Source organism: Lycium ferocissimum, chromosome 4 (assembly GCF_029784015.1).
Source record: "Lycium ferocissimum isolate CSIRO_LF1 chromosome 4, AGI_CSIRO_Lferr_CH_V1, whole genome shotgun sequence".
NCBI classification, from domain to species: domain Eukaryota; kingdom Viridiplantae; phylum Streptophyta; class Magnoliopsida; order Solanales; family Solanaceae; genus Lycium; species Lycium ferocissimum.
Genome location: NC_081345.1, coordinates 63,751,681 through 63,762,179, shown reverse-complemented (window position 1 = coordinate 63,762,179; position 10,499 = coordinate 63,751,681). Strand labels below are relative to the sequence as shown.

General features: G+C 37.4%; 1 protein-coding gene across 1 annotated transcript; it reads right to left on the bottom strand.

Annotated features, from left to right (window-relative positions):
* Positions 1-4,084: 4,084 nt before the first annotated feature.
* LOC132053599 (uncharacterized) lies at positions 4,085-10,233 on the bottom strand. Its single transcript, XM_059445687.1, has 5 exons — positions 9,734-10,233; positions 9,510-9,639; positions 8,304-8,594; positions 8,127-8,228; positions 4,085-4,363 (listed from the first exon to the last, which is right to left on the bottom strand). The coding sequence occupies exons 1-5, from the start codon at positions 9,865-9,867 to the stop codon at positions 4,199-4,201; spliced, it is 822 nt and encodes a 273-aa protein (XP_059301670.1). The 5' UTR covers positions 9,868-10,233; the 3' UTR covers positions 4,085-4,198.
* Positions 10,234-10,499: the final 266 nt, after the last annotated feature.

The following is a 10,499-nucleotide window of genomic DNA, read 5'->3' as shown; positions in this document are numbered from 1 at the left end:
AATACGACAAGACAACGATAGCGAGTAGCTTGCAGAGACATTGTGAAAGGCAACACTGCTGTGCCGGATTGGAGGCTAAGATGTGGGCAATAGGGTTGTGTGCTAATGATACTGCGACCTATGAGTAGTAAGGGGGAAAGATAGGAAAACCTCCTATAGTGGGAAGTGAGAACATCAAAGGAATGAATAAAGGAAGGGAAAAGAGTATGACGGGACAGGCTACAAGCGAATGTTAGGACGGAAGGAATATGTGGAGCAGAGTGAACCAAGAGAAGGAAAGACCGTAACTAAGATGGAATATACTTTATACAAGTCGTATAAGGGTAGTTATGTCACCCATGAACATTTATATGCTAGGGATGAGACCAAGCGAATATCTAATGAGAAAAGTTGGGATTCAGTAATAACAATATGGTTACGAGATTTGGGGTACATTAAGGGAAGATGTAAAGATGGTTTAAGCTAAATTACCGAGATAGAATTAGTATTGAGGATAAGCAGGACATGGCTATGGTTGGACCAAAGATCTATTCCGACGATACGGTTGTAAGAGAAAGAGGCGAAGACAAAGTAAAATATAAGGATTAGCGAAGCCGCGCTAAGGTATTTTTGGGCTAATTTAAGCACCTTCGCATATTCTTGTAAAGATTGCAGCATAATATGTGACCGAAAGGTTGAAAGCAAAAATCTGAGCAAAGGGACAATAGAAGCGTTTGAATTAAAGATAAAGAGACGACACGAGCTAATGTGCCTAGGATGTTACAAGTTGCATAAAGGGGATTATAAGATGATTTAAGCAAAATGGTCAGAGCTAGCTGGTTACTAAAAGAGGGTGAGTTTATACGTCAAATTCTTTCAGAATTATACCAGCATAGTTAAAGCAGGGGATGGCTATTAGCAGCTCAGAGACGGCAGAAATTATATAACGACAGTCGGCGTCGAGACTTAGAATTCCAGATTGGCGAGTGGGTATGCTTAAAGATATCACCCATGAAAGGTGTAATGAGATTCGACAAGAAGGAGAAGTTTAACCCGAGATGTATTGGACCTTATTACATTGTTCGTAAGGTAAGAAGATTACGTACTAAAGACATGGCTTTTGTTAAGGTACTGTGGCGAAGTAATAACAGGGAGGAGATGATTTGAGAAGCTAAAGAGGAGATGAAGAAGAAATATAATTGGTAGATGAGGCTGCATACTATAGTAATAAAGGAAACCCCCGAGATTCTTATAAGACCTTATGAGACTAGTCTAACATTCGAGGACGAATGTTCTAAAGGGGGGAAGGATGTTATATCCCGTATTTTGTACATTGGGACAATCCAAGCTAACTGCGATAAGTTAGGGACAAGACTATTTCGGGATACGAGGTAAAGACTTTTAACCTCCGATATGGTTTGAAGGCATAAGTTGCTTATGATTTTATTGGTATGGAATATTAAGAAAAATTTAGGGTTAAAAGTGAATTATGGAAAGTTGACAAATCATGAAACATAAGGCCAATGTGGCCGTGCAATAGGTGTGGGCCAGGGCCACATGGATACATTATATAAGTAGCTAAAAGATGACAAATTAATCATCTTCATCATATTCACCCCTTAGAAAATTCAAGAAACTTGGAGAAACACCAAAGGAACCATTCGGCCATGGAACCAAAAAATTGAAGCCCTCAAGTAGTGATCAAAAAAATATTTTCTTCTAGTAATTCAACCAATTGGAAGGTCCTCTATAACGTGGAGTAGTTGTGGAAGCAAGTAAACCATTCGTTCTTGCAAATTGCAATTCTAGCCGTGGGAGAAGTTGAGTGAAAGAGGTAAGGTTTAATCTTCTTTTTCATGTGTTATGGATGCTTTGTACATGTTGTAGTGTGTAGAAATGGATGAAATTCATGAAATTTTACATGTTGAAGTTGGGCCGTGTAGGGGCTGTTTTTGGTAGAACATGGTGAATTGATTTTACTTAGTATTTTGGTTGTTGTGTTGTGGATTCTATGATGCAAATGAAGGTTTAATGATTCAAGTTGAAGTCATAATCGTTTGTGGGTTGTTTTAGAAGCTAACGTGAATTGTAGGTAGTTTCTTGTATTTATGGGAATGATGTTGTCAACGTGTGAATTGTTGGTGTAGTTGATGAATTTGGAAGAAAGAAATGTGTTGTTGTTGTTTCTCTTGAAGTTGGGAGGTTTCGGGTGGAGTAGTACATTGGTTGGGTTGTTTTGAATATTGTGCGGATTGTTTGAAATGTTCTTGAATCTTGTTTGAAAGGTTTCGAATTAGTACTTGAATATGTGAGCATTGATGTTGGTTTGAATGTATGTAGTTGGATTGAATGTAAATGGAATGTTGTCGAATTATGTAGAACATAGTTACTAACGTTAGAATGCGTTTTGAATTGATTGTTGATGTTGCTAATATGATTGTTGGAATTGTTGTTGATGATTTGGCCGAGTTGAATTCTCGGAGTTGTTGAATTTATAGGGGAAATGCTGCCCAAATTTCTGTAGATAAAGTGTTAATTTGGGATGGAATTCCTAAGTGCCTGTAACTAATGTTAGTATTTAATGACGTTATTGTAGATCTTGGGAAGCCCGAGACTTAAGTTTGGATTAGCTTAGGGAGCGGACGAGGTATGTAAAGCTTACCCTTTCTTTCCTTTGGCATGTCTTAGTCGTAAGTAAGCTATGATACGAGCCTCGGGGTAACTCTATTCTTAAGATTCAAGCACGTCTACGATTCTTATTCACTTCTTGACTTTCGCATTCCTAATATAGTCGAGCTATGGTCTGTATGTCTGTTGTATGATTGGATTCCAATGTTGCAAAAAGAATTTTTGTTCTTAAAGGATTCTATGTCTAATAATGGCCGTAACTTTCATAGACGGAACCGGATCACTTCGAAACGTTCGTAGAAGATTCTATAACGAATAATGACTCTAACTTTCATGAGCGGGCCCGGATTTGTTTGATGCATATCCGTGGTCCCCGAGATTTTCCTTTGTATAGTCCTAACGAATTTTTTTTTGAAAGAACTTAACATGATTACCGTTTTAACTCTCGAGCGTCGACTACTACTTATCCATTGAGTCTGTAATGATGTATATGCATATGGTTTCTCACTACTCTGCTCGTGCTAGCTATTATTACTTCTTTCACTGCGTCCCGGGTCAGGGCATGTATTCGTGCACGACTCCACTGCATTATTCACCGCGTCCCTCACTAGAGGGCCGGGGCATGTTATATGTATATGATGATATTCACCGCGTCCCTCGCTGAGGGCCGGGCACGTTATATGATATGATGATGATATGATGATATGGGGAGGTGGCCAGGATGGCATATGATGACTTCATTCACCGCGTCCCTCACTAGAGGGCCGAGGCACGTTATATGTACATGTATATGATGATTTTATTTACCGCGTCCCTCACTAGAGGGCCGGGGCACGTTATGCATGCATATGTACACGATGATTATTTACTTATGTCACTCAGTCCCATAATGGGCTGGATATGATATTGACATGCATGATTTATGTTTCAGAGGCAAGCCTTATGATTTTCTATACTCCTTACTTGATCGATTACATTTTACGTATTCATGCTTTACATGCTCGTACATATTCCGTGCGACCCCCCTTTTCTTCGGGGGCTGCATTTCATGCCCGCAGGTACAGATACACGTTTTGGTGATCCGCCGGCTTAGGATTCCCATTCAGCTGTGTTGGAGTGCTCCCTTGTTCCAGAGCCCACATTTTGGTACATACTCTTTTGTTGTATATGTGTATGTCTATTCAGGGGTACGGCGGAGCCCTGTCCCGTCATATGATTCTGTTGTTACTCTTAGAGGTCTGTAGACATATGTGTGGGTTATGGGTAGTTACTGTTTAGTTATGTTTGTGTGATTTGTGTTTTGAATGTTCCCAGGCTTATGTACGATATGTATGTATGTATGCGCGACGCCGTGCCTTCCTGTATGTATAAGTTCTTAGTATGTTTCTTGTGTGGGCTGATTATAGTTAGTAGATGTGTACGGGTGCCCAGCTCGGGCACTAGTCACGGCCTACGGGGTTGGGTCGTGACAACACTCCTGAAGAATCCTCTCTTGGTTTTCTTTCATTCGCAACATCTCTTCCTCAAGTAATTTGATGCGCTCTTGATCATCAAAACGATCAGTCACTATATTGCGTGAAGTGGCAGAATTTTAATCTTTATACATAGTCAAAGCTTGAGAGCTCAATCCATACACACGTCGTTTTTTCTCTCCACCCACAACATCCAAGTATATGTGATTTATATCGAGTTCTTGAACTTCTTGTGAATCATCTGATGAGCTTATAGCAGCAGCCACCCTAGCCTCCATTTCATCCTGAAAATACCCAAATAATCAGCTACCAAACACCAAGCTTTCCACAAATAAGTACATATTACAAGAAAAATAACTACATCAGGAATATTTTGAAATACAATTTCACATGGAGGAGAAGAAGACTTGCATCATGGAGTCTATTCATATGGAAGAGTTATGCTACTGGTTCATTGAGCCTACATGCATAGGAGCAGATATGAAAATTTTAAAAATTGAATACTATGAGAATCAGCTATGGTACAAAAATCATTGCTGGTTTGTGCTAGTTTGCAGGTAATGTGGGCATTTAAACAAGGAGAGATGCTGCTGCTGATACAGACCATGCCTACAGGAGATCTTGTTTGGACAAGAATATAAGGCATTACATGAATGTCAGCATGGCACATTACAGCTTTGAATTTGCAGAATTGCCTAATTTTTCTGCAATTTCTCATGCAGTAACTTGGCAAAACTCTGCAGCAACTGAAGTTTGGGTGGAGCAGTGTGTGATTGGTACACATGGGGCTGAAGGCTAGAATGGGGCACAAGTTCTGCACATATGCAGCATTAATGAACTATAGCAAACTAGGGTCCTGATGGTTACTGGTGTTACTCAACTAAAGGAGAAAATATGGTTGGAGTTGATTGCTAGTGTGGAAAGGAGGAAGTGTTTCTACTATCATGTTCCAGTCCTATGGGAGGAGAACTTGGTGGTATTTTATTCTAACTCTATTTTCTTTTTTGCAGGTATTTATGCAAGGAAATTTACATACAGCACAAGTGGTGGAATTCTGAAACTTTGCTTATACCACTGGTTCTTCTGGAAATGATGTGGTCCAACCTTTCTTAAGTCTCTATTTAAGTGTCCTGGTCTTTCAAAAATGTTATGATAATCTTATCAGATATAGAATGTCCTAATTTTTTCTTCTTCTAAATTTAGCTGCTTCTCATGATTTACTCAAGCTGCACTTTCAAGAAAAAATGAATTTAATTCCTCTCATCACATGATTTTGGTTCGACCAGGACTGAAGTTGCTATTTGAGTTTGCTACTTCAACATGTATCACTTAAGTGTATGATTTCAATCTCGTCAAAGTTTTTTCTTTTTCCAAATTGGATCCAAATTATTACTCGAAGTAATAATTAACATTTTAATTTGAGATTCAGTATAGCATTCCTCGATTTCTTTGATCATCTGAACAAACAAATTTGTTCAGGGAATTCCTAACTACGACCAGAAACCGAGCAAAAACAGATTGATTATGTTTAATTTTTGAAGTTCCTTTTTAATTGAAGTTGAGTCTTGAATTCTACCAAACCGAAACCGTACCGGACCGAATAAGAAATATCGAACCGTACCAGACTGAATAAGAAATACCGAACTGTACCAAACTAACTTTGGTATGGTCTGCATATACAATTACAACGCCAACAACATACTCAGTGTATTTCCCAAAAGATTCGGTACATACAATTGATAAACCGAATACCGAACCACCACCAACAACAACAATATACCTAGTGTAATCCCATGAGTGGAAATGCACACCACTAAAACCAAGCATCCATTGATGCAGCTAGCAAATGCACACCTTGAAATTCTTAAACCACTGAAATTGACTCATCTTAACTCTTATATAATCTGCACTTCACATCTCCAATTACCTATTACCTATTCCCTATTCACTCTTTTTCTCAAATACAAGTCTTCTTAGGTTATCAAATGTGGAAATCAGGGAGCTGTTACTTTTGAGAGTAAGCCAAAGTAACAGCATTCGTGGTGGAATCAAGAATCTAAACCTTCAAGCTTGTGAAAGTCTTCCTAATTTGAAGACTATAGGTCCAGATTTAAAGAGACATAGGCATGTGTCCTCAGAGCTGTGTGTTTTTTCCAGATCAGAATGCCTTTTGTCTGGAACAGACACTAAAGTGTTCTCCTCTATTTCAGCCAAAACTATAAGGTCTTCTAACACATCAGCAACTGGCCAGTCTACTTATCATCTGCCAAGAGCAGTGCAACTTTCAGAGCTACATTAGTGGTGTATCAAAATTCACTCAATTATCGCAATTCAAGAGTGAACTTCTACCAAAATCTATTTATGCGATCCATGGGAGCTTGAGATGTGACAAATCTTTTTTCTTTTGTTTTTTTTTCTTCCAAGGCTTTAAGGATAAGAATCTTTGTTAGATACTGAGCATTTTTGCCAGGCATCTAAATGTGAAAGTACTAACAGCCATGAGCCATCCATAAAGGCAGATAGGAGAGAGTATATTTGTGGAGAGAATAAGAGAACAACAATATTTTTGGAGTTGGGATATACTCTTATCACACTTCTTGGTAATGAATAAATTGGAAAAAAAATCACACTTCTTGTTTTAGAGTCAAACTAATTATTACTTGCTTAGAGTTAAAATTTTCATCCAGCCATCTAATTTAGGGACCCGTTTGGATATAATTGTAATGTAAGTTGTGCAAAGTTTATAGTTGGAACCAAATAATTGTCTTTGATAATGTAGAGTTGCATTCATAATATAAATTTTTTACTACTTTGAATATATTAGAATATCTGTTTTTTTACCTAAACTATGTCTGGATACATCAAGGAGATTATGCCCAAATCTTTCGCAAAATATACAAGTAGATAAGAAAGTAATATATACTCAAACTGCACATGAACTTGACAACTCCTACTTTCCTAGAACAATCACGTATCACTTTCCCAGTAAGTTATCTTCCACAAGAACTATGGTAGGACTTGAAAAACACAATGATAAACTTTTAGCTGATGAGGCAAAAGAAAATAACATGACTTTCTGATGGTTTAGTACATAAAGGAACATGTCAAGGCACCAGGACAAAAAATTTAAGTTGTATAGGTTGATGTCCAAGCTGAAGTCCCTTGTCATCACACATTGTATCCTCTTGATCCTACATATAGGAAATCATGTGGTACAATTTAGGATGCTACATGGTAAGACACACATGATCCATTGGTTGACTATGCTTCAATGGGTGGTATTAGCAGCTAGTGCTCATTCCCTTGAAGGGTGGACAGCTTATGGTGAATGTAGTGATAATACTTGGTTTAGAACTACAGTGGAGATTAAGATACAAGGATGGAACCAGTATTACAGGGATAGAATGCAGGTTGGCTTTTCTCCTGGTTCTAAGGCAGATATACAAGGTTATGTACAAATGGGAAGGACAACAAAGACTGGTGCAGCAGTTAGACTGAAGAATGTGCAGGATCAACTTGCTGGTTTGCAGAGATAGTAACTGGGAAGAAATATAAGGAAAGCACCAGATGTCATAGGGTATCACAACAACAGAAAAGGCCATATATGCAAAAATTAGATTTTGCAGAGGATATTTGGCATTTCACCACTTCACTGAACCATTTTTTTGGTCATTTCATGATCAAAATCTGGTCTTTACAGTTAATTATGATGCAATTTTCAGATTTTTAGTTTTTTTTTTTAAGCAAATAGGAGATGGTTTGAAAAGTTCTAAGGGCATCAGGGGATTATAAGGTGCAATATGGACAAAAACTCATTTCATTTGGTGTCCGAGCCTTTGCTAAGATACAGGAAAATCTGCACAAAGGCTGCTCTTTTCATGTGCAGATGGTTCAGGGGAAATATTGGTAATTTGGCTATATTGGTTGCAAACAGGTCGTGTAAACCAGTAACTAATCCCAAAATGGAAGTACTAAAAAAACTCATTGCAAAAATTAACCCAAAATTATAACCATTCCGCAGATCGTTAAGTTACAAAAGAAACTTACATTAATGCTCTTAGACTTGGGATCAACAAAACTGTCATCCTTTCTTTTGTGCAGCTTCTTAAAGACATCCCATGAATTTGCAGGACGACGTAGGTCTATTGCCTGGAAAATAGAGTTTAATATTGAAGTACAAGATAAGGTTAGAGAATTACTCTACTAAAAAGTTGAATTTGATACCAATTTTATAGTATGCTCCACTGTTGATTTAGAACCACCAGTATGCTTGCTTGGACCAGTGCCTGGACCACCGGTCTCACTGCGTCGATTTTGAGTGGCGATACGAGATTTTTCCAGCCACTTGTCAGAGGCCCAATATGTCTTCCAGCTTTCCCATACATCTTCTGGAACAAAAGTAGGTCTGGGACGTTTTCGCCAACGGTGCAATTTCTTAGAGTATAAGGTGGATGCCACTTTACCCCAGGTGTGTTCGATTACGGTAGTCTCAGAAGGGTTCCACTGATATAATTTCTGGAAAAAAATTCGATCAGTGACATAAACACCATTTTTTTGAAGAAAAACAAGGCAGGGTAGATTCTAATAAGCCTTAAAAAACAGAAATTAGGCGAGGGACGAAGTTAATCACATATTCGACAGATTTAATCTTCATGAATTAGTAACTTTCCCTTTAATCAAAACAAGTAACTTTTTCCCTGATCAAAACAGTAACCTTTTTCTCTAAAAAAATAGTAACTTTTTTCTCTAATCAAAATAGTAACTTTTTTTCTCTAAAAAATAGTAACTTTTTTCTCTAATCAAAATAGTAATTTTTTTTTAAAAAAAAAACAAGTAGCTTTTTGCTTTTCAGACATCAAGACCTAGTTCAAACCGATTTTCTTTTTTAGTAAAATTACATCTAAGCAGCCCCTTCATCTCAACACAAAAAAGGAACACTCCTTCAAAATAGTGCTATAGCTTAAATGAGCAGCATACTCATGTTGTAAGACTGAGAAAATAATTCAAAACTAAGAGAAACATTCAGCACTGAAAACTTTACAAAAACAAGCTTTAAGGTCACAAACCAACCACCAACGAAACTAAACAAAACAAGTTTCCGATAGGAAATTTCAAAACGTGGCGCAACAACGTACTGGTAACATCTTTGACGAGCCCAATACTTAACCAAACATCATGAAGTCGATATATTTACATGCTAATTTTTAGCTAAAATAGGTAGTAAAAACAGAATTTCTTTTGGACATGTACCATCTGCAGTTGCTGTTGTGATGGCACATTTACCATCTGCAGTTTCTTTTGGAATATGAGGTAAGGCTATAACATCCTCCTATGATTATAACAAACTCCAACCCAGAATTTCACTGGGCTAATTAATAAAAAATAAAGGAAATATACTTATATAAGTTTTTAATGTAGAGAAATAATTACCACAAATTCATGCCAATAGAATTTACGAGTGGATTCACTAACATCCTTCCATGAGTAACCAGTAGCATCTTGTCGTTCCTTGAATGTTTCTGTGATGCTCTTCGAAATAGAATGACCATTAGGAACAAACCTGAAACAAAATTGACAACAAATAAATAACACATTTCTTGATATTTATATTTTTAAAAACTTAAAACCATTTATACAAAAATAGATTTTCTTACTTTTCTCCTACAACTGAGATGACCAACCGACTAGATGTCGATGAGCCGCTAGTAGACCCAATAGAGATATCTGGAGTACTTGGAGTAGTAGGAGTACAAGGAACACCGGCAACTGATGATGGCGAATCACTCATATTCTTAAGTGTCAATTACCTATGCCTTGCACAACTTTGAATAAAAACAAAACAACTAATGAAATAATTCAGAACATGATAAAGTTTAACAACTGCAGCAACAAAGTTCTTGGAAAATAAAGCATTTCAAATTATATTAGTTCATTTTGTAGATACAAAATATTAGAAGTCCAACACAAATTACAAGATATAAGGACATAATTAAAAAAGTGAAAACTGCTTATAACATACGATTACTTAAAGTTAAAACAATCTGAATTTTCTACAGTAACATTAGCTTAACTTACTGACCAAATTCATTAAAAGGTACATTCAAAATCAGACTCATTAAAACACACAAACTTTTATTCACTTTCTTCTTCCTCTCTTTCCTCCTCCTCCTCCTCTTCATCCTCATCCTCATCCTCATGGCCGGGCAAGATAATACCGCTCCTATCTGGCCTGGCAAGATAACACCGCGCCTATATGGACGGGCAAGATAATACCGCTCCTATCAGGCCTGGCAAGATAACACCGCGCCTATATGGCCGGGCAAGATAACACTTAGTCCTGAAAGGGCCGTGTACGGATATGACAGAAGTATGTATAGTAAATGTACGTGAATGTAAGTATGTGTATATTATGTATGGATG

Excerpts from the sequence above, each read along its gene's own strand:
- LOC132053599 (XM_059445687.1), bottom strand. The coding sequence starts at position 9,867 with ATGAGTGATTCGCCATCATCAGTTGCCGGTGTTCCTTGTACTCCTACT. Across the intron at positions 9,640-9,733 it reads ATCTCAGTTGTAGGAGAAAA|GTTTGTTCCTAATGGTCATT; the intron begins GTAAGAAAATCT and ends ATTTTGTTTCAG. Across the intron at positions 4,364-8,126 it reads CCAAGTCTAAGAGCATTAAT|GATGAAATGGAGGCTAGGGT; the intron begins GTAAGTTTCTTT and ends GGGTATTTTCAG.